This window comes from Acomys minous (assembly GCF_964271855.1).
Source record: "Acomys minous genome assembly, chromosome: 3".
In the NCBI taxonomy this organism is placed as follows: domain Eukaryota; kingdom Metazoa; phylum Chordata; class Mammalia; order Rodentia; family Muridae; genus Acomys; species Acomys minous.
Window position 1 is genome coordinate 23,834,721 of NC_140485.1, and position 24,393 is coordinate 23,859,113.

A 24,393-nucleotide genomic window follows, 5' to 3' on the forward strand; every position below is an offset into this window, starting at 1 on the left:
TGAGGATTTTTTTTTTGTTTCGTTTTTTTTGTTTGTTTGTTTTTGGTTTTTTTGGGGGGAGGGGTTCAAGACAGGGTCTCTCTGTGTAGCCTTGACTGTCCTGGACTTGCTTTGTAGACCAGACTGGCCTCGAGCTCACAGAGATCCACCTGCCTCTGCCTCCCAAGTGCTGGGATTAAAGGCGTGCGCCACCACCACCCAGTGAGGATGTTTTTTATTCGACCTAAATGAAGACATGATTTTTTTTTTTTGCCCCTCTGCCATTTGCATCTTTTCCAACATAACACTATTAAAACCATCAAACTCCACAGCCCCTTATTCTGTTATTTCCAATAATTCCAAGTTCATATAGAACTGATAAGGTAGCAAGTCCTAAGTATAACACTAGGCAGACCACCCCCAACTTTCGGTCTAGTTTCCAGCTATTAAAATGAACTGCTAGGAACAGAAAAACAATTGAAATGCTGAGAGAGATGGTTATGTAAGTGAGTCCCTTGCTGTTCACTTCTACAGGAGCAGATGCATTCGTAAATGCAGTCTTAATAAACCAGGGAAGACCTAGGCATAGCATATCAAACACATTGGATCCCACGATGTTAGATAGAGCCATGTCTCCTTTACCTGCAAATGAACAGCATGTTGTTAAAATGTGCACACCGATAATATTTTATTAATAATCTTCATAAGAAAAACACTGGATACTTTCTGTTGGTTAGTTTTAGAAAATTGTTATTGTTAGAGCAAGAGTCTTACTGAATTTGTATTTCCTTGAGTTAGTATTTAAAGTCTTAACATTTATTTAATATCTTTATTTATTAAACCATTTTTAATAAGGTATGCAGCTTACTTGTTGCTTTTTATTCTCATTTGACAGTGAATTACCATCTAATGTGCATTTCAGGTAAACAGTCTGTGGGGGATTAGGTTGGTGGGATTAACCTGCTATTAAAAACTGAATGCTTCCCTTGAGTCACTTCTTTTTTTCCTTAAAGTATGTTACTAAGGAGGTATTATTTCATTTACTTTACTTTTACATTGCTTTATGGCAATAAAACTTAAAGAATAGCCAGTGCATCCAGAAGACCTCCAATCTTACCTTTTCTTGCAACTAACACACTTGTGACTGTGTCTGGTATGCTTGTACCTGCTGCCAATAAAGTAAGGCCCATTACTGTGTCTGGAATTCCCAGCGTTTCTCCTGTAATGGGCACAGAGACTAGAGTTACAAATCACAAATCTAAGATGAACCATTTTTTTGCAGATAGTTTGAATACTTCTTTCCTATTTAGGTGTGTTAGATATTTGAGCCAGTAATATGTTAATGCTGGTTTTAGATGGCAGAGTGTTTGAGACAGGTTAATAGTTTGGGTAACCAGGGTTGGATACGTTTTTAATGACATCTGACGGTAACGAGCTACCAAAATCCCTTGCAAGGAGAAAACCTCGTATTTGGCTTCCAGAGGAAGCTGTGGTGTCACTGTTGCCTCTTTTGAACTGTTATTTACTTTCTTTTCTAGAAGTTTCTTAGAGTAGTTGAGAACTAAGCACCTTATAGCTACTTATCCATTCTTATATTGAGATGTGAAACTGCTATTTCACTTACTGCCTTTTTCTTTAGAGAAGTACATATGTCTCTAAGGTAGGGAGGGTCTCCTTTCCTGCCTGAGTCTAACATGACTCCAATTTCTTAATATTTGTGTCATATTGATAGCAAACGTGGATTCATTCTGAGAAATAAAACCAGAAGGCACTTTAAAAGGTTTGGGAGATATATTTGCTTTCTTACTGTTGTAATTGAAAACATGGTTTAGAGTTAAGATGGCGGTATTTGTCATCTTAGGGACTCATCTGTGATCTTGTATTTGATTCTTTTCTTCTCGTTTGCCTAATGTCAAATATGTTCTGACTGGGAAAAAGTGGATACAATGAATTTGCAAGCTACCTGGGTATTCTTACCATTTTCACGAAAAAGAAAACTATTTTGTTTTTGTTTACTAGCATACAGTTATAATATAGTTAGTTATCTGGGAGAAGTCATGGTCAGCCATTTTGGAGAACAAACCAGGTAGTAATTATTTCAAGTCTTTGGGTTTACATTGTAATTCTTTAGTCCCACCAGTGTAAAGACAGCTGTAGATACATGTCAGTAGTTGAATGGGCCCAACTGTGGTCAGTGAAGCTTTGTTGATATAATCAGGTTAGATGATTCAGGCATGGAGGAAGATTTATTTCCAATGTAAATTAGTTCAGATTAATCTTTTTCACTTCTATTTATTGTATAGTATTATGACTAAGCAGTAAAAGTTAGAGATCTAAAAAAGAAAACTTTAATTCTCATTTAGACATCTGCACTGTATTTGTGTTGCCATATTGTAAAGTAAAAGAAAACAGCACCATCTGGTTAAATTGCAAGCACCTACTGCCCACCCCTAACCTCGCCAGTTCCTTCCTCTGCTCTCCACTTTGGATTAGAATTCATTTAATGAATAATTCTCATGAACACTGTGTGATGATAAAGATATGAATTTTACCCCAGGCTGTGTAATAGCAGGAAATGCCTTTGGCGTGTAACTCACAAGACCTGAATGAGCTTGTTGGTTGTGATACTAAGTTCTCATAGTTTATAAACACTAGTTTTTAGTCTTGCTGAAAAAGATGTATCCTTCCAAGACTACTAGAAGTGAATATTTACAATGTGTTCATATATGAAATAATTTTCTTGTGCTATTATACTTGTTACAGGTTACATACCTGTTACTGTGACCATCCAAACCAGGATATATGTGAATGCAGATATCCATAGTGCAGACATGAAAAAGGTTATCACAAAGCAATTTTTCCAAAACTTTCTTCTGCAGTCTGGTGTTGTCAGAAAAAGTAGTGTAATAATAGGAAGAGAGAGTACCCAAAAGATTCTTTTTAAGTCTGCTTCAGGCATGCTGAAAACACTTGGTGGATCTGTTATGGAAAAAGTAAACAATTTTGAGTTTTCTCAAATGAACAGTTGTTAGGCCCATTTAGAAGGCTGTGTTGAAATAAATTACTGTATAAATTTTTGAAAGACTGTCTATAAAGTTTTGAAAGACAGTCTAGAACAGCAGTTCTCAATCTGTGGGTTGAGACTCCTTGAGGAGAGTTCCAATAACTCTTTCACAGGGTTGTTCTAAGGCTACTAGAAAACTCAGATATTTATATTATGATTTATAACAATGAAATTACAGTTATGAAGTAGCAACAAAAATAATTTTACGGTTGGGGCTCATCACAACATGAGGAACTGTATCAAAGGGTTGCAGCATTAATTAGAAAGGTTTGACAACCCCTGGCCTAGAACATTTGGATACTTCATTACTGTTATTGCTGGTAAAAGAAACTTAACAGAAACTAGGCAGACAACATAAGCTGTGATATTCAACATCCCTTCACCAAGGGCTTGCAATCAAATGTCTTGAGCTATTTGCTGAATGTGCAGGTGACAGTGTTCACTCAGTAGGTAGTAGGACTCTCCTGCTTCACTGCAGTACGGGATCATTAGGGACTTCGTGCTTTTAGGATATCAAGGTAATCCCCCAGTTATTTCTCTCCCTTGCCCTTTTCCCAAATTGATTATGCTTATGCTTTGTTGTACATTAATACATGTTTCGGGAGTGTTCCATCTAGTTGTCACTGTGTTACCATGTGCTAACTCAGGCTTCACAGTTGCCAGAGGGAATATAGAGAAGTCTAGGCCTTGGAGTAACTCCAGGGTATGTGCTCTCAGGTCGTGGACGAGTAGGTTAGATAAGAGTGGGACTGCACTGTAGACTGGTTTATATGTCATTTGTAGGAAGGTTGGCTCAAATCACATAACTCATAACTCATAAACAATGCAACATTAATTCAGATAAAATTTTAACATGAACATTTTGACGAGCTGTTTTGAGGTTTATTATAAATCTACCTAAAGGACTAAAATGTATGTTTTGTAAAAATGAAAAGAGTCATGTGTCAGTTTTCAAAGTAGTAAGTTAGAAGCTTTCTTCTTGATCACTTAGCTGAAATTGGAATCAATTCTATAAAGTTTTCTGGTCAGAAGTGACATTGTCATATTGAACATCTTAAGCTCATGTTTAGCTTCTGCTTCATACATGTTTAAATTTTACCTCTTCTATTTTTTCTCCGTTCGATTCCTCCAAATCATTCTCTTTACTTCAGTTAACAAGATGCTCTTATTTCTCATCCAGTGAAGACCCAAGCCCTCGTTTTATCTCTCCTCCTTCTCTGCACGGTGCCCCTGCTGCCATAGTTTGGGGCTTCTTCTACATTGTCTCACAGGGTGCTCGCTTTCACCCCCACTGTTCTATCTCTGTTCTGTTCATGTCCTGTGTGTTTTTATTTTGGTTTTCTTGAACAGTGAGTGAGGATAAAGTCCCTGAAGTGCAGCTCTGACTTTCCTCATAAACCTTCCACCTCCTTACAGTGCCTTGCAAGACTCTCCTGTACTTCCTGTCTATCCACTCCTTTGCTTCCTCATTTGCATGTGTTGGCTTAGCTCTGTCTATGCAAGCAATGTGAGCAGACCTTTGCTAGTGTCCCCTGGCATTAGCACATAGAGTGCCTGCATCCCGCATAGTATATCATCTATGCAGTAAAGGTGTCAGTTGTTGCTTCCTGACTACAATTATTGTTGATTATTACAAGATTATTGAGTTAAAACCTTTACTATCCCATAGTGCCCGGTTCATAAGCTCCTTTCTGTATGTGCGTTTCCCATCTGAGTGTCATCAAAGTTTATTCAGTGTGCCCAATGTATGAACCATGGGAGTACCAGCTTGTTTGTTTATGGTACTTACACTTTGAAAGTTTAGCTGATTTGAGGTCTGGAGAGATCGCTCAGTAGGTAAAGTGCTTGGTGCTCAGACAGGCCTGCAGGTCTGAGTTCTGATTCCCTAGTACTCTCATAAAAGAGCATGGCAGCAACATGTGGAACCCCCGTGCTCTGACAGGCAGGGCAGACAGATCTCTAGAGCTCACTGACTATCTCATCTAGCCTGAGTAATGAAGTAGAGGCTAAGTGGAAGACTCTGGTCTCAGAAGGTGAGGTGGAGCACAGTGGAGGGGCAGCGTCCAGTGCTGCCTCCTGGCCCCACACTTTTAGCTGATATTTTAAAAGTATTGGGAGCTCTTTAAAGGATAGCTTGCACTTCATCATATCTGACTCCATAGTGTATTGCATAAGCATGAGCTAATTACTAACTCGAAATGAGAACTTAGGTTTCTCTAGTAGTTAGTTGGAATAGTGGGCAGGATGTAGTCTTTACCTTCCGAAACCGGACTAAGACTGTGTAAACTTAGAGAGAGTTGAGAGTAACCAGAATCCTCCTGAAATATTCCACTGTCTGTCCTTGACTGGCGATGAATGAAGAGCTGGCTCTCGTCTTCCCACCCCAGCAGTGTCTGTTGTTCACGTCTCTCTATAGCTCTGGCAAGGCAGGAGCAGCAGGGACGGCACTTCTTCATGACATATTGCTTGATCTTAGTGTCGAAACACAGCAGCAAAACATACAGCGCGTATATCAGCAGTAGCAGTGTTCCTTCATACCTATAAGTGGAAGAAACTGGTATTTACCTGCCTAACATAATTTTTAAACAAACATTATTTTCTAACAAAAGCAGCATTAGGAAAGTCAAGGAACCATTCTTAAATACTTTGATTTGCCCAGTCCTGCTTATAGTACTATTACAAACTCATTGATAAAAGCCTGACACTTTATTTAAAAAGGATTATAAAGTCCATTGTAGGTCTTTATAGATTCCTTTCAAGTACTATGCATAAAAATACCTTGAAAATAGTTGGAGAGTTTTCTTTTGTTTTTTTGAGACAGGGTTTCTCTGTGTAGCCTTGGCTGTCATGGACTCACTCTGTAAACCACGCTGGCCTCGAACTCAGAGCAATCCGCTCTGCCTCCCAAGTGCTGGGATTAAAGGTGTGTGCCACCATACCTGGCTAGTTGGAGAGTTTTCAAAGTAAAACTAATTAATAATGGACATTTTTCAATTTATTTCTCTGACACACCACATTCTCCAAATATCTAACAATTGGGAAAGGATAACTGCCTGTTCGATCTTCTCGTGCAGGGGCTTTGTGTGAAATATTCCAGATATCTTAGATTTCGGCTGGAGCTTTGCCATTTGCTCTACAGAGATTTAAAAGAAAGTTGGATGTGGGGTATTGTTGGCTTTTGAGCCGGGCTCACTGTAGCCCAGAGTGGCCTTGAACACTATATACCCTTGATCGGCCTCAAGTATTCCAATTCACAATCCTACTTCTTCTACTTGAGTTTTGGGATTTCAGATCTGTGCTACTGTGCCTGGCCCCTTTTTGATGATTTTATTGTAGTTGAATTTGGCTTTTATTCCCAAGAAATTAAAGATATTCTCAAGAATGAAATTCCAGCATATAGCACCAAGAATTGTCTGTGTTTTGGTTTCTCACTTTACTGTAATTATTAGCTAATTTTATCACATGTGACTATTGTTATTTTATAGCCAGTGAATCACTTCTCTGTTGCAGCTTAAAATCAAGTTTTTGATTTTCCTAATGAGGGAATGTGTTTAAGTACTTCGATATTTTTATGGCCCTGTCACTTACAGGTGACTGCTAAATCCCAGGGTTCTTTGCTGTACTAGCAGCCTGACTTTTGATTTATCTTCTTTTCTTCCTGTTTGGGGGTTCGCTGGATACAAACATGTGGCTGTATTTTATATTTATTTTATTGTGCCCAGCATAATGATAAACACCTAGGTCAGTGGTTCTCCACCTGTGGGTCACAACCCTTTGAGGCTTGAATGCCCCTGTGGCAGGGTCATCTAAGACCTACATATCAGATATGTACACAACAACTCATAACTAGCAAAATTACAGTTATGAAATAGCAACAAAAATAATTTTATGGTTATGATCACCACAACATGAAGAATTGTATTGAAGGGTTGCAGCATTAGGAAGGTTGAGAACCACTGGTCTAGGAGATGCTTGGGTCTATTTGGGAAGTTTATGATTGCCCACCAAGTTAGCCTTTTGTTTTCTTGGGGCTGTTAGGTACGGAGAGACTGTGGCAAAGCAGCAAGTTTTCTGATAGTGCACAAATATTCTTGGTTGTTAAAAAAGGCTGAAGTTCCTTCTGTTCTGGGAGGATGGGAGAAACTCCAGAAACTGGAGGGGCTTCTACTTGCTCTCCAAGCTTTTATGACTATGACCATTTCTAACCAAGGCCAGGTAAGCAACAGCCTAATAGAAGAGAGCGCAAGCAGTTGGAGTTTTAAGTGATGACAGCGGCTGGGAATGTTCTGAACGAGGAAAAGGAAGAGTGGCTGTCTCCAGTGACTAGGAGAGCAAAGCAGACTGATGATGCAAAGGAAATGGCACAGGAGAGAAAAGCAACCACCAGCAGTTGTGTGAAGGAATTCAAGGACACTGGAGTAGCTGCTGACGTGACAGGTCCTTAAGAAGTGAGTTGAAGTAACATTTTTGAAAATGTACACCACTAAGCCATCAGACTTGAAAAATTATGTCTAATTATGTTTTAAATAAGTGAGAGTTATTTAAAGCTTACCAGTAAACTTGGTTGTCAAATATTATGCCAAAAACTGCTCCTACACTAACTGCGTAGACCGCACAGTCTCGGAACAGGGGCCAGCAGGAGAGTGCTGAAACCTGGAAAACGGTGGTTGGATTTACTGCGTGCATCACAGTGTCAGTCATTCAAGAACAGTGCTTAGTATAATACTGAAATTGACTGTATATTTGTGCTAAAATATTGTTGAGTTTTGCATGTTACATAGAGAAAAACAGTTTTAAAGAAAAATTGTTTCTATACCTGTACTGACTTTTATAAATTTGTACTTGTGGGTTAAATAAATTGAGTAAATGTTTTTCTAGTGGTTATTAAATTTGGCTGAACACATTTTCAGTGTCATATTGTTTATCCCAGGCAAGTTTAGAATTTATCAAGACAATACATCTTATTGAATTGTTTTCTTACCATGTTGGAAAGTAGGCCACAGGCAGCACAGATGCCAAGGAGATTATAAATTGCAGATCCTAATACGGTGCTGATACCAATATCTCCCTTTGTGATAAATACACCTGGGAGCAAGACAGTAGTAGCTAAGTTAAAGTTGCCTTGAAACTAAAATTGCACTGAGTAAGTAGCAAGTCAAAGGAACAATATTTACCTAAGAAGGCAGTTACTAGTTCAGGGGCGGAGCTACCTGCTGCCATGAAAGTTGCACCTGCAACATCCTGGGACAGTCCAAGGGCTGAAAGACAAAGGAAATGATTACTATGATTGACAGAGTGAGAGGAGTACACACTAGAGCTATGTAAAAGATACTCAAAAGTATACTTTTATAATACACCAATACTGACTGAAGCTGGAAAATTAAACATTTGGGTTAGAAAGTGGAGGAATCCATATATATCTTGCTTTCTTATTAATTCGTTACTTAACATTTCTCAGAAAGGAGAGGAGGGCTGGTGAGATGACTCAGCTGGCGAAGATGCTTGTCATGTATCTTAGGGTTTCCATTGCTGTGAAGAGACACCACAACCAAGGCAACTCTGATAATGGCAATTGGGGCTGGCTGCCAGTTTCAGAGGTTTTGCCCATTATCATCATTGGCAGGAAGCATGGTGGCATGCAGGCAGATGTGGGGCTGGATGAGCCTAGAGTTGTATCTTGATCCAAAGGCGGCTAGGAGAGACTGTCTTCCACACTGGGTGGAGCTTGAGCATAGGAGACCTCAAAGCCTGCAGTGACACACTTCCTCCATCAAGGCCATACCTCCTAATAGTGCCACTTTGTATGGGCCAAACATTCAAACATGACTGGGAGGGCAGGACCGGTAAACTTTTCCAAACCACTGCACCAGGCAACCTGAATTCAATTCCCAAAACCCATGAAAGTGTGAAAGTAATTTGACTCCACCGGCTTGTCATTTGGCCTCCACAGGTGCACTATGACAAATGTACGTACACCTATATACACATGCACACAAGATGTCTTAGGGTTTCTATTGCTGCAACAAAACACCATGACCAGAAGCAAATTGGGGATGAAAGAGGTTATTTGGCTTGCACTTCTACATTGCTGTTCAATATCAAAAGAAGTCAGGACAGGAACTCAAGCAGCACTGGAACCTGGAGGCAGGAACTGATGCAGAGGCCCTGGAGGGGTGCTACTTACTGGCTTGCTCCTCATGGCTTGTTCAGCTGCTTTCTTAACTCAAGACAACCAGCCCAGGGATGGTACCACCCACAGTGGGCTTGGCTTACCCCTTCGATGGCTGAGGAAATGTCTTATAGCTGGAGCTCATGAAGCCATTTCAACTGAAGCTCCTTCCTGTCTGATGAGTCTAGCTTGTGTCAAGTCGACAAAAAAACCAGCCAGCATACAAGATATTAAAATTTTAAGGGCCAGAGAAATGGCTCAGTGGGTAATGGTGCTTGCCACTAAGCCTGATGGCTTGAGTTCAATTCCCAGAATCCACATCGCAGGAGATAAGTGCCCCTGCAGTGTCCCCTAACCTCAACATGTGCCATAGCATGCCTCTCCCAAACAAACATAAAGGTAAAACAAAAGGAGAGGAGACAGAAGATTTGGGGCTGTTAACCAATTCAGAGAAGATGGCTTCCATCTGTAGGTGAGCTGCACAAACAACTGCTTTGACAAACAGATTACAGTAGTTCAGGATTCCTAACCTAACTCAGAAGAGGAAAGGGTTCCCTGGCCAAGATCTACAATGAAGCTGGATTGAGTTCTTTTACAGATTTACAAACACAACCTTATCTACTGGCAAATGAGAAGAAATCAGTAAACAAAAAGCCCGACAAATCTAGCATGCACATTACACAAAAATGTAAATACTGTGCTGTTATTTGTGGGGATCTTACAAACTTGAAACATGTGAGTCCATTAACGTGTGCCCTTAGGGAGAGCCTTATGTGGCTCTTTCAATGTCAGAGCTAAGAGATCTACTACAGGAAGGAAAAGAGAAGGCCATACTGATGGAACAACTCATTGCTTTCAGAAATCTCCAGGCACGGGTTAAGTTTGCAGTAGAGGTAGCATGCTAGACGGCAAATCACCTCAACTAGATCTTGGATCTTTCTAGTGTCAGTGTCAGGTGTCTCCTCAGCTGGGCATCACTTTGACAATCCATGTTTCCACCTTCCCAGGCTTCCAATTAAGCATCACCACAACCTGCCTTCCCATTTGGTCCCAGGGATTGGAATTCATCCTCAAGCTTGGCTGCCAAGCATACCATCCCCCCAGCTACTAGAGTTCAGAATTCCAAGACTTGGTTTTTTTTTTTTTGTTTTTTTTTAATGTTAACTGCTTTTACTGTACTTAGTGCTTCTTGAGTCTTTACATGTTTTTGGTTTTGTTCCTCTAACTCTGGTATCCTTGATTTGGTCTCTGTCATAGTTGGCAGTATTTCCCTGGGCTTGCTTGTGAAGACTGGCTCTTTTTTTTTTTTTTTTAATTGATTTTTATTTTATTAATTTATTTCATACATTGGTGTGAGGGTGTCCTGCTCTCCTGGAACTAGAGTTCCAGATAGTTGTGAGCTGCCATGTGGGTGCTGAGAATTGAGCCTGGGTCCTTTGGAAGAGCAGCTAGTGCTTTGAACCACTGTACCATCTCTCATGCCCCTGACCAACTGTTGTTGCTTGCTGTTAAGTATACATTTCTTCTCTGCCAAAACCTTGAATTTGGGCCTTATAAATTCCTTGTTTTGGGGCTGGAGAGATGGCTCAGAGGTTAAGAGCACTGCCTGTTCTTCCAAAGGTCCTGAGTTCAATTCCCAGCAACCACATGGTGCCTCACAACCATCTATAGTGAGGTCTTCTGGCATGCAGGCATATATGAAAGGGAAAACTATGTACTTAAATAAATAAATCTTTTTAAAAAAGAATGTATGTCTAAAAATAAATAAATAAATAAGTTGCTTGTTTTGGGTGTAGCAGTTTGAACTTTACAAAGTTCACTATAATATTTCTGTTCCATGTCCTCTCCAGTAACTTTTCTGTCTCTTATTAAAGAAGAGAACTGAAGATACAGCTTGGTGGCAGAGCACCTGGCTAGCATGCATGACCAGAGATGAGCCTTTGTGACTACTCTGACTAATTGAGGGCCATCGCAGTGTAATAATGTTTTCAAGGCCAAGACTTTAAGAAGATGATTGTTGTTTCCTCAAGTGCCCTCTCTCGGAACACTTGCTTTAGTCCCCAGACATCATGTAAGTCCTGCTATCTTGAAACCTTTATCCAGGAGAGACCTCATGAGCCCATATTGAAAGACCTACCCTCCAACATCCATGCTTTCTCATCCTTTTGAGTCTTCTAGGCTTAAGTACAGGCATGTGGGTGAGCAAGACTTCAATGATATCATATTCAGCCTCTCATTATTACAGCAGTGGGGACCCTAAGCAGCTAGCTGAGCTCTGTAAAGCCCCCGGACTTCGAGGAACAATAAAAATAATGCTTCTTTATTAGAAGTGACTAGTTTGGGAGGCAATTTGTTAAGCAGTTATAATCACCTGACTTTTATTGCTGAGTACCAACATGAACTATGCAGATGCTTGTGTGTGTCAGGATTTGCCAGTGAACAGACAAAAGCTGCTTTTGTCACTGCATAGTGTGGTGGAGGGATAGACAAGCAAAGTTTGGGGGTTTTAAAAGCAACAGGAAGTGAAAATAGAGAAGCTATGAAATGTCATGGAATAACAAGTAACTTTGAAGGTGAGGTTTCAGAATAAGGGTGTTACCCCATGCAGGTAGGTAGGAAGGAGTATTACAGGCAGGTTAAGTGGGTATAGACGTCATGAGGCAACGTCTAAGAGAGCCGGTATTTGAAAGAGCCCCACGTCTAGAATGAAGAGCACCAAGGGAGATAGATCAACAGGTGGTAAGATTGAAGGTACATCTTGTATGGCCTTGGGGACCCTAAAAAGCCAAGTTTGGCTTTTCTGAAACACAGGAAAACTTGGTAGAAAGGCCCCGCTGCTGTTTGGAGCTATTTGGTGTGAGGCATCAAACTACTCTAAGGTCTTCTGCCACCTGATGACTTAATTGTGAACAGAGTTCAGGACAGTCAACATGAGGTCATTCAACCCAGGTCCTCTCATCTCTTCCTACTTGACTTGACTACATCACTTAAGTATTTGACTTCAGTTAACAGCGAAGGGAAGAAAAAAGTAATGGCTTGTGGGTTTTCATTTCGTAGTGTTTCTTTTAGTGCTTAAGGGTGACAGACAGTTGGCATATGTAAATCTGACATGCTCAGCCCTGTCCCTGCAGGTTCCATAGTGTCATATTCAACCAACTGTGCATCAGAATAGTCAAAGAAAACTTACCTTCCTTCTGGAAATGGACAAGACTCTTCTTCTTCCTTGAATAATACAATGTAAAGCTATTTGCACCCTGTGCATATTGCATTAGTTATAAGTCATTTAGAAATGATTTGAAGTACCCAGGAGGCCTGGGAACACTGTACACACAATAGATGATTTTATGTGCCAGACCTGAGTATCCTTAGAATTTGGCATTCTCAGTACCCCAGGGGCACTGAGCAATGTTTTTTTTTTTGCCTTAATATATACAATGTAACCAATATGTGCATATATAGATCTACATTACTAATACCATATTAATAATGCCATAAAGCTTTAAAATTGAACAAAAGGACAAAGCAGATTGCTCTATAACTTAATTTTTCATTTTAGAAATGAAGCACTATCTTACAGCATGCCATTCTTTAGATATGAATTTTAGAATTTACATTTTACAAAGAAACAGCTTTTGCCTACTATGCATGAGGGGTTGGCTTTAATACGCAGCACACCCAAACAAATCAGGACCTAGGAGTAAAGACACGAAGTCAAGTCTTATGGATTATAAAGATTGTAAATGTGGGAATTAGGTGCAGACCTGTGAAGGCAGTAGCATTTTCATGGCCTCATGCTATTGGTACTATAACTATGTTTATTTGATGCTTTTTGACAATTTAAAAAAATGGTCTCATATGTCCCAGACTGGCCTTGAATTCACTGTGTAACCAAAGATGATTATTAACCTTTGATCTTTCTGCTGCTGCCTCCCTATGCTGGTTGTGCCAACATTTCTGGATTGTGCAGTGCTGGGGATTGAACCCAGGGTTCTGTGCATTCAGACCAGCACTCTACCCATTGAGTCAGATCCTTGGCCCCCTTCTGGGTTTTTTTTTTTTCCTTTAAAGATTTATTTCTTTATCATGTGCACAGTACTCTGCTTGCATGTACACCTGCACGCCAGAAGAGGGCACCAGATCTCAATTTGATGGTTATGAGCCACCATGTGGTTGCTGGGAATTGAACTCAGGACCTCTGGGAGAGGAACCAGTGCTCTTAACCTCTGAGCTATATCTCCATCCCTCTCTGTTCTGTTCTTAAGTAGGAGAAAATTAGTTGTTGGATACCAAGAGCTCTTGACAGTTTTCTAGCACATTTCCAAGAGCTTAAAAGTTAGTATTACACATTTTTGGTTGTGCCTTCCAAAACCAGGATGGGAAGACATTGGGGAAAAAAAGGCAGTGTTTCCATCTTACAGTGGTGGTGCACACTCAGTGCACTGAAGACTGCTTCTTTAGACAGACTCAGTTTCCAGAAAGAAAATATGTGGGTTGGGCCGTATATACTAAGGTGGGCAAAGCAGCAGTCCTTTGGATTTTTTTTTGGGGGGGGGGGTGTCTCAAAAGGCATTGTTGCTATTCCCTGGGTTCTAACTGTAGTTATGAAAGGAAGGATTCTGTTAGATGGTTGAATAACACTTCAAGGGTATTTTTTATAAGCCCTATTGTATGGTTGTGAGAATATTTTGTAAAATGGTTTATACCTCTGAACTTTACAGTAGATTGGCCTTCTCTTTCTTGACCTTTGGGTAACATTTTCCTGTGCTGTAGTTTATTATTAAAGATAAATTGTTCTGGTTTTCTCTTGTTGCTATTACTCTTTTTCTCTATTATTCTGAAAGAACAACCACATTTACTTCAAATTACAGGAGAGATGTCCAAGGTACGATTCTCTTTATAGTTTCGGGTACAAACACATTGTTTACATAATATATAATGCTACGTTGTGTAATGAGGTGGTTTTAAAATTCGCCAGACTTTCTTCTACGTATTCTCTTCTGCAATGCCCCACTAGGAAGTTTGTGAGTTTCTGAAACTAACCCTCCATGCCATGTAGTAAAGAGAACTAAGCTAAAACAGAGGCTCAAATTCTGGCACTGCCACATAATTTGATGTGAGACTTGAGAGAGAACGCTTAGAGGAGCCTCATACTCCCCACCTCAGATTTTAAACTGTGAGCTCTGCAATGTCTCTGCAGTGCTTTTAAAGGTCTGACTCTCCAGAGAAAGGATTTCTCCCAATCCACTAAGTGAATCATTACAGTGGATTCATCTGTCCTCTGAACCTCATGGTGACTGTGGCCCAAAGTCAGAGGTGGGATAGGACCTGTATCTTGCTGGTGCCAAAGAAGCAGTCCTTTTGGCCACCCACAGAGAATGATTGGCACACAACCTGGTGTTCATCATTACTGCCTGCTCCTGCATCTTGATAGTGCACAGAGTACTTGGCTCCTACTATATCTGCAGATGCAGACCAAAGGATCACTGTTCCGGCCAGAAGAAGAAGCACCAGTGGACCGCCCCTCTGCCAGGCTCTCAGGAGGCTCTGCTCGCACAGCAGGAAAGAGGCACTATTCTGAGTCTTTGAGAATGCTTTTAGCTCTGTAAATTTCATGAGGCTTAAGAGTTGGATAATCCCCCCAAACTGTAGGCTATCCAAATGTCAGACTCAGAATTAGTAAAACTCTCAACTTCTCAAGTTAGAGTCAGCTCTACCTGGAATTAAAACTTAGCGTTTTTTGTTTGTTTACTTGTTTGTTTTTGTTCCCCCCCCCCCATCATCTATCTTTGAAACACAGTGTAGAACATAGGTAAACACTGGTTCAAGGGAGAGGTAGTGAAAGTAATTTTTAAAGATTAAAAAGTAAATATTTAAAATTTTTTCTAAGAATGTAGGAAGTTTTTTTTCCCCCACTTAAAATGTGCTGTAACTCAAAGCACATTTTAGCATGGTGGAGATACTAGATGTTGGAACTGAAGAGCATATTGGGGTATTATTTAAATGAAGGGTTCTATAGCTAGCTCACTGAAATTTGGGCTGAGGCCAAGTGACTATTCATTTGTTTGTTTGAGACAGGGTTTCTCGGTGTATCCCTGGCTGTCCTGGAGCTCCCTGTGTAGAAGACTGGCCTCTGCTTCTTGAGTGCTGGCATTAAAATCACCAGGGGGGCCTGCACAAACTGTTGCACCAACCAAGGACAATGCGTGCAGTAAACCTAGATCCCCTCTTCAGATCTAGCCAATGGGACAGCTCATTCTCCACAGCTGTGAGGAATATTGGGTGGGGGTGGGGGATCTTCCTCTGTCATGAATTCTGGTCCATCTTCCCCACCACCTGATTTGATCACTCCCCCTTGGTGGGGAATCCGGGCAGCACACAGAGGAAGGGGAAGCAGGCTATCAGGATGAGATATAATACACTGTGGTCATATGGTGGGGGAAGAGGTGCCCTTCTGTCAGAGTTCTAGGGGAGGGGAATAGGGCGTAAGAGGGAGGGAGGGTGGGAATGGGAAGACACAAGGGGGGAGATAACAATCAGTGTAATCTGAATAAATTATGATAAAAATAAAGAGCTTCTCTGTGCTTTCTGTGTAGATATTTGTAGAGGGATTTTAATCCAGCAACATGGCTACTCTGGCTGGAATGCAGACAAGCTCTTAGTATAGATCTTGAATCCTAAACAATGAAGGTAAAGTTAGTTTGTAGGAGGAAACACCTATGTTTGAAAGTAATGGGCAAGCAGACAAAATGACGAACCAGAGGAAGAATTGACAGAATAGGATATGCCCAGCTATCACAGAAGACACAGGAGAAAGAAGCCTTAGGAGAGGAGCGAAGAGGGAGAGAGGAGGTAGTTTTACCGGGATGGTTTTACAGAGGTAGATTGTAGAGAGAACAAGCTACACACAAAGAATGAGCCAGAGAATAAGAAGCCATAGATTAGGACAGAGTGCTGGAGTTAGTTTGAGGCCAAGCAGAGCAAAGCCAGATTGAATCAGTCAGGAGAGGAGTTTGAGCCAGAACAGCAGAGTTGAACCAGCCTACTAGAGTTCAGAAAGAGCTAGAAAGAGTGAGCTTATTCAGCAGTAAGTCTCAGAGGCTGAAAACATTCTAGGCCTAGATTAGGTTTACAGAGGCTACAAGCTTCCAGGACTAGGCCTAGGTTAGCAGACAGAGGTAGCAAGCCTCTGGATGACAACTACCTCAGGCAAATAAATGTTCCTTTTACAGACATTTTAGATTTTTTTTTTTTTTTTTTTTTTACTTTTAGGTATTTTCATTTTTCAAGAGTGATTCTGTATAGCTGAGATACCTGCAATCACACTGCATTTTGTTTCTACAGAGATGTGTATCTCCTCCCTGGGTGTAGACAGGAGAGGGACTCTATTGAGCTGTGTGTTTTGAGTACTATAAACATGTACATTTATAGTAAGAGATGGCTTTTTGAACAAAGACTACTAAAATGCAATAGAGATGTTGATGCAAGAAAGAATCCAAAGGAACTCTTAATAATAGTGTAACCTCACCATGTAGGTTATTAGGTAAAGGTTTTATAAGCTTACATCTTGCCTTATGAGACTGTCTGATTGGTTTTTACCCTAAAACAGGCTTCAGGCTGTCATAATGCTCCATAGATTTGGTGTTTGCTCTATGCACATTATTATTGACTTATTTCCCTTCTACACTTTGATTGTTCTTGGCTAAAGGAGTCTTAATAGCCTTCTCAGTGTATTCTGTAATAGTGGCTACTTCCTGTGTGCAATTTACTGTTTTCTCATGTACATAGGACAGTTCTTTGAACTAAACTATAATTATCTGTTTCGCAGATGACATACCCAGGCTAGACAGATGTTAAGCACTTGCCCAAGAGCTAGCAGCTTGCATGGTTGGGAATTAGGCCCAGATGAGTTTGTCGCAAGGCTGGACAGTTTCAATTTTATTCTAGCAATTATGCCACCACAGCATGTGGTTGTATGTCCATCACTCCAGCCATCCTGTATGCTCAGCAATGTTATAGACCTTTCATTAGACAAATGAACACATAGGAGAAAAAGACTTAGGAAGAAAAAGCCCCAAGCAAGGAAGACACGGCAACCGGGGAATGTAACTAACATCAGAAGCCAAGCATGACAGTCGTTGGCATAACTTTTTGAACCAGTCTTACTGAAATGACCAGATGCCACCGAGGACCCATTCTTCTTGTCATTTGGAGCCCTTCACCTAGTCTCTATCTCTTGCACCCACACTCACTTATCAGCATCCTGGCAGGGATGAGGAGAGTCTGAGTTTATGACCGCATATCCTTCAGTTCCCCTGGCTCTAAGCTCATCTTTTACCTCCCTTTCTAGAGCCCACTGTTTCTCACCCCAGAAGTCAGGTCTTTTCTCCAGGTAAAATGTGGACAACTGTTCTCCCTGTGTGATATGAATTAATTTCATTTTATACCTCAGTGTTTAGAGAGTCTCCTGTAAGTCTTCTTGCACCTCAACCTAAATAGAAGGAAGATGAAACAACATTGGAATCGGAGTCAGAATGAGAGAAGGAAGGGGGTGATGATGACAAAATCAGAGGAAAGAGGTATATCCACCATTACTTTCTTGTGATTTCACACACTGAATAATGGCAGAATGCCTCTGGCTGTCCAGTAGAGATAAAGGGCATGCTTTTCCAGATTGAAAGGCATGGGGAGGCTGGCTGGCTTTTATGACCTTACGTAGAGCAGAGAGCAGAGAGAAGTGGGAAATCCTCCTGGAAGCTTTTGGTGGTCACAGCTCTAGGAGAAGTTGCCAGCACACCCTAGTTAGAAGGAGCAAGGACACCTGTTGACCTAACTGCGGTCCTGCCATGCAACCAGTGAGAGTCTCTGTTTCCCACTCTTAACCCTCTCCTTGCATGGAGAGTCGATTTGAGGCCCTTACACTTTTCACCTTGCTGAAGAGTCCACTGCTAACCCAATAAGCCAGCGTGGTGATCAGAGGAGAAAGCAGTAGGGTGACGGTGCTGCGCTGGGACAGGGCCCGGCAGCTCTTCCATTGCAGTCTCATTTGAGCTACAGCACACATGCCAACAGGAGTTCCATGTGACCATTGAATTTCACAGTACTGTATGGTAATCCCATGAGCATTTTAGGCAAAATGTTAGGCTGAGAGCCTAGTCATCTTGGAAAATGTTTATAAAATTAATTCATAACCCTTGATAGGTTTTTAAGAGTCTAAACCTATTTCAGTAAACAGTTCCTTGTTTTGTGGTATACTTGATAGCCCTTGGGCAGAAGATTAATTCTAAGATTGATCAAATCGAACTGGCCCTCTGAAATAGCCATATGATGGTAACTGAGCTCTAAGGAAGATTTGTGTAATTACAGCACATAGCAGGAGACCATGTGCTTGGGCTGTGGACACCAGAGAGCATAGGGATCTATTTGTATTGGCCATGTGGTCTCAGCTTCACTTTTATCCTCAGTAAAAACCAATGTATTTTTCCTGATTTTTATAAGGTTTTTAAAAATGTAGATGAAACCTTGTATATATGTATATGTACATATGTATGCATGTATGTTATATATGTGTATAGGCACATACACACATGCATGATGTGCATGGTTGCATCATAACAGGTATATCTGGTATATCTGAGTGAGGGACTGCTCTAGTAGAACGTGGACTATCAATGGATGTCCTGGGGATTATGTTAACACTCACAGCTAATGAAAAGAGTGACATTATCCTGACATGAACTCTGATGCCCCATATTTGACGACCTCCCCTTGGTGGGGAGCCCTGATGGCACTCAAAGAAAGAATAAGCAGGCTACCAAGATGAGACTTGATAGCCTATGACCATAAAGTGGGGGAGGAGGTCCCCCTCGGTCATAGACCTAGGGGAGGGGAATAGGGTGAAAGTAGGAGAGAGGGAGGAATGGGAGGATGCAAGTGATGGGATAGCAATTTAGTCGTAATCTGAATAAATTAATTAAAAAATAAAACCTCATAACCCCACCCGCCCCCCCCCCCCCCCGCAAAGGGAAAAAAAAAGTAATGTTATACAACTCTGCTTATCAGGGAGCTTGGAGGAAAGGCATGCAGACTCTGCGGATGTAGACAAACTGGGGATTGTTTTCTTATCGCTGATGTTGTCATTTGAATATGACTATGGCAGACCGTGAAAGAGAATGGTAGCACTTTAACAAGTGAGTTGACTGAACACTATTTCTACCATTTGTTGTTGGCTGTCATTTTGATACTCAAGAGCTTGAGTCAAGTCATACAGCCGAGGAAGATTGGCGTCACGCAGGCATTCCTAATATCTACTGTGTTATGTTGAGGACAGTGGTTTTCTTGAGAAATGCATGTCTGTCGTTGATGTTTCAAGGATATTCCACAAGCACTACTGTGGAAGTCATGACTTAATAGAGACACATGGAGGGCGTGGCCTAACTTCTAATGCAGTGCTTTCTGATGGACTGGAAATTTGTTTTCTTTTTCATATTTTACCTCTGACAGGCAGATTTCCTCCCCCAAACAGGGTTTTTCCACGTAGCCTGGGCTGTCCTGGACTTGCTTTGTAAACCAGGCTGGCCCCAAACTCACAGAGATCCAATTACCTCTGACTCCCTGAGTGCTGAAATCAAAGGTGTGCACCACTACCCCCGGCTTACAGACAACTTTTATAAACAGGATTCTTGCCAGGTTTATTCTGTCAGCTCAGCTGAGTCTTTGAAGCTTACAGTTCTTAGTGAGGTGTGAGCAATATTTTACATTTTCAGTTTTTCACATTTTCTAATTAAATGTGCAATGCTGACATAAGAATGAAAAGATAGAGTGAGGATTATGGAAACATATAAAAATGTACTTACTATGTAATAATCGCTCAAGTTTGAAAAGCAGTGTATCCTATGAAGATGAGTTTGGTGTGGGAGGTGTAAGTGTAGAAGGAACAATGGCTTTTAGTGGCTGCAGTTAAAGAGAGCATTCCAAATATCAAAGGAGAGACAAAGCAGACTTTTTAACTTAAAATGTTTCAGCTTCAACACCATAAATGTGTACAACATAAAAGGAAATGACAAGCTATGGAAAAGTATATTAGTGTTAATGTCTGTATGTACTTTTAAAAGTCTTGAAAAAGTAAGAAAAATTGGTCACCCTCCCCCCCCCCCCAAATGCAGGCAAGAAATCACAAAAGTAAGTAAGTAAGTAAGGCTTTGAGTTTTCAATTGAGGTAGCCTAGCCTCCTAAGGCTTTTGATTTTCAATAACCATGTAGAATAGCCAACCTTACAAATGGGAGAAATACTAATTTTATAGCATGCAGTTTTAGTTTAACATAAGTAACAAAGATATAAAAAGTGACATTCATTTCCAGGGATGGGTGCTGCTGACGTCATAGAAGTTGGAACTGGTACACCGTTTGTGGGATATTTTTGACAATATCATAATGCTTAAATATACATAGCCTGTCCTTTAACCAGGAAATAGTCAGAGAAGTGTACAAAAAAATTTATACTTCATGGACATAAGCAGTACTATGAGATTAGTAGCTTAAAAATGATACATTTTCACTGGACAGCATAGCAAGTAAAATCTGGTGTTAGGTTCTCAAATTACTCCTAGGATCATGGGCTCTTATGCTATCATTAAAAAAAATCATGGTTTTGAAGAGGCTAGCAATATGGGAAAATATATACAATAAAATATATGGGGAAAAGTAAAGACCCTTAGTAGGTGGCTGGGTGGATGGTTAGACAGATGCATGGAGGATGGAGGATGGAGGATGGAGGATGGAGGATGGAGGATGGGTAGGTAATAGCAATACTCTAAAGGCTGACAGAAAACACTCCTGCAAAATGGTAGGTTTAGGGATCTTTGGGGGGTCTCCAAGAGATACAAATGTAGGTGAGTTTAACTTTGTTATTGCATTTCATTAAGTAAAAACAATGTGCTAAAATAAGCTAACATTAAAATAGCAATGTATTATCAACATGAAATGTAATACTGATATAAGAACTACATTTGTATCCACTTAAATAAGTAATACTTATGATAAACTTATTATTATTGGACTCGTAGAAGTTTCATTCCTCTGCCATTACAGGTGCTGGTTTAGTTCTCCAGGATTGCCACTGCCATAGGTGAAAGGAAGAAAATAACTTGTTTTGCATTCCAGAAAGGGTGGAGGGTAGGAGGATAGGAAAAAGGGAGTTTATATGTTGTGCATGCGTGTTGGTGTGTATATGTGTGTGTGTGCTTGTGTGTTTGAGTGTGTATGTGCTTGCATGTGTGTGGGCTTGCATGTTAAGGATGCTGCTGTTCTCTGTGGTCTTGCAATAGGACACAGCCCTTACCTTTGATTTTGCTGTGAGATGAAGATACTCAGCAATTTAACCAGCTTTGGGAGAGGCTGCAGACTATGGTAGCTCCGTGAGGATGGCATCCCTATCATCTTCCCTTCCTTAGGAACCTGTGCACCCACAAAGGCCTGTACCAGAGTTCCAGGGAGTCTCCAGTGCAATGGGCTTTGGCTACCTGATCTTATTTTCACAAACTACTAACACTTAATATCTAAATGTATTATTATCTGATAGCTGAGATTAGGATTGATTTACTTATTGGTTCATGAATATCAGTTTAGGAAGCCAGTGAAGGAGAGAAAGGAGGTCCTCAGACGTATCTGCTTGTCACCCGCTCTCAGAGTAAAAGGGAAAAGAAACAATGAGGACCAAAGGTCCAGTGTATCAGGAGCACATTGAGGGCACAGGTGCAAAACCCTGGGGCCTTTTCTAATAGCATCTAGGTACTGGAAGAAACAGGAAGCTTCTGGAACCAAGCAATGTAATAATAATGGAAAGGTGTGCTTTTGCCTGAACTCCCAGGATGAACCACACAGGACCCCAGGACAGACATTGGTGCTCTACCACCAGCCAAGACAGGCAGAGCAGTTACTGAACCCTTTGAAACAGATCTGTGTGACAGCCCTTCTGGGCGGTCACAGGAGAGCTGTCCCAGAACTTACAGTCACTGAGGATTTCCAGGGAGGGCAAGAAGTACTTGTCACAGACGATAGACACCGCCATGAACATGTAGAGGATAATGAGGAAGTAGATGACGATGCCTCCGTCAGTGCTCTGCTGCTTGGTGAAGAACCCTTCAGGAAACTCCGACGCTGGCGAGGCAGCACATTGTGTGCTGTTTCCTGCTGAGGAAGAGGAAAAGACCGCAAGGGGTTGGAGCCACACATCTCAAGCCCACAAAGCCAAACCTGGGGTATTTGGGTGGAATATGGAGAAGTCAGCTGAAGTGTGAGGTATTAATATTAATGATAGAAAGCTTTAGTCTTTGAAAGAGATCAGTTCATGAAATATGCTGACAGAGGAGAATTAAAGGGAGGAATTAGTACGCCTCCCCATGTCTGCTTCTGAATGGTATTTCTCCAACAAGAAGAAGAGGAGCCCTGTCCACCTCTTGGTCTCTGAACGACTGCAGAACTTTCGGGAGAATGCAGTGGCTGAGCAAGAGCGTTTCCCATCCTCTGCGACTGCACCACGAAGCAGGGCAGAGGCAGCGGCAGGAGGGGGTGGGGAGGGGCACGGGCGTTCCCCTCTCGGTCCCATATCTAGACGAGAGACAAAGGTGTCTGAACCCACTTCCCACCTACCTGTGGCCTGTGAGAGCCTCGGGGGCAGGGAGACACCACGGACAGGCAGGTGTGCAGAGACCCAGAGGACCCCGAGCAGCAGGGCCCTTCGTGTCCAGTTTGGGCCCCATTTTGTCTGCATTTCCAGCGTGTTCTTTGCAGTCTGTGGTTCAGGAAGGGAGCAAGGGAGACTTATGCTGAATCATGTGAGGTCTCTCCTTCCTGCCCAGTGCCTGCCGCGGGGCACAGCTTAGGAGGCCGGCCCCAGAGGCAGCCTAACATCTCTGATCAGGAGACCCAAGCCCCAGGGAGGCTGGAGGAGTTCGGGAGGGGCGCAGAGAAGCACTGTCCGCAGCTGTTTCCAAGCTGGCTGGGTCTCTGAGGGCAGGTCCAGGCAGCCCAAAGCCTGCTCATGCTAGACCTATTTAGTGTCTTCATACTGACACGGCCTTCGACTTCCTGTAGCTTTGTGAGGACCTAGGTTTTCTTTATGTTGCCTCCCTCTTTCTCTCTAGCCCTTGCTTCTAGGAATTATTTGGGCTGGTGTATATGTACTCTCCAGCTACCATGGCACCCTCTGTATTTTTATTTGGATCCCTCATCTTCATCTACAGCTAGAGCTAGTGACAGAAAGGTCAATTGGGAGGTGACTAACAGTTGAACTGGGAAATGAGGGCAGCACAAAGGAAGGCAGCAGCAATGGGAATTGGGAGATGCCCACAGCACCCTGAACCATTGAGACAGAATGGCTGCTGTTTGATCATAGAGCAGCTGTGCTTTTGGCAAGAAGGAGCTGTATAAACGCTAATTGGACAAGGCAGACCGCATTCGACTACGTTGCGGCTTGCCAAGATTCAGAAAACCTGTGGCTGACGGCACAGGGCCTGGAGGAGGCCACAAGGGCTGAGTTGTAGCCATGTTTTATTTATTAGCTGTGTGACCTTGGGCAAGGTACTGAACCTCTCTGTTCCTGCCTTCCACTATCTGTAAAGCAGGGATCGCCTCTGTTTGAGTTTGGTGAGTACTACATAACAAATGTATGTAACATGTGGCTGTTGTTCCGTCTATCCTGTCACCTGTCTTGTCTATCATCATTTCTTGGATTTAGATTAAAAAAAAAACCCAAAACTGCCATAGAGAAATTCTGTAGCTTTGTAACTGTTATGATTCCTTTTCTCTGTACATAAGATTGATGTGATGGGAATGTATTACGAACACACATGCAATTATCAATACATTTGAAAAAATCAATATGCTGAGCCTTTGAGGTAGGAACTGGCTCATTAGGTGAAAAAGAGTAAGCTGCTTCCTGCTGCTCATGAACTTGTGTTGTTTCCAAAATGCCCCAGCACACTGAGGCTTTGCTGGGAACCCCTCAGACACTCAGCTCTCCCCATGTGCTGCACTGGTGCGGATGCTGCAGTGCTGTTGAGTCAGCCAAATACAGACTAGCAGAGTCCCTTCTCAGCAGGCGCAGCAGGGGCCACCCACACACTCAGAAGCAGTGCAGGTAATAACAGGGCGAAGGCAGAGAAGAGTGGCCGCTGGGTGCTGA

General features: G+C 41.8%; 1 protein-coding gene across 1 annotated transcript; it reads right to left on the bottom strand.

Moving 5' to 3' along the window:
• Window positions 1-63: 63 nt before the first annotated feature.
• On the bottom strand, window positions 64-23,001 carry SLC24A5 (solute carrier family 24 member 5). The gene is made up of 9 exons (XM_084775534.1): window positions 22,860-23,001; window positions 22,218-22,397; window positions 8,218-8,301; window positions 8,025-8,128; window positions 7,596-7,696; window positions 5,301-5,581; window positions 2,752-2,958; window positions 1,097-1,198; window positions 64-621 (listed from the first exon to the last, which is right to left on the bottom strand). The coding sequence occupies exons 1-9, from the start codon at window positions 22,978-22,980 to the stop codon at window positions 299-301; spliced, it is 1,503 nt and encodes a 500-aa protein (XP_084631660.1). The 5' UTR covers window positions 22,981-23,001; the 3' UTR covers window positions 64-298.
• Window positions 23,002-24,393: the final 1,392 nt, after the last annotated feature.

Excerpts from the sequence above, each read along its gene's own strand:
- SLC24A5 (XM_084775534.1), bottom strand. The coding sequence starts at position 22,980 with ATGCAGACAAAATGGGGCCCAAACTGGACACGAAGGGCCCTGCTGCTC. Across the intron at positions 8,129-8,217 it reads ACTAGTAACTGCCTTCTTAG|GTGTATTTATCACAAAGGGA; the intron begins GTAAATATTGTT and ends TCTTGCTCCCAG. Across the intron at positions 2,959-5,300 it reads TCTTAGTCCGGTTTCGGAAG|ATCCACCAAGTGTTTTCAGC; the intron begins GTAAAGACTACA and ends TTTCCATAACAG.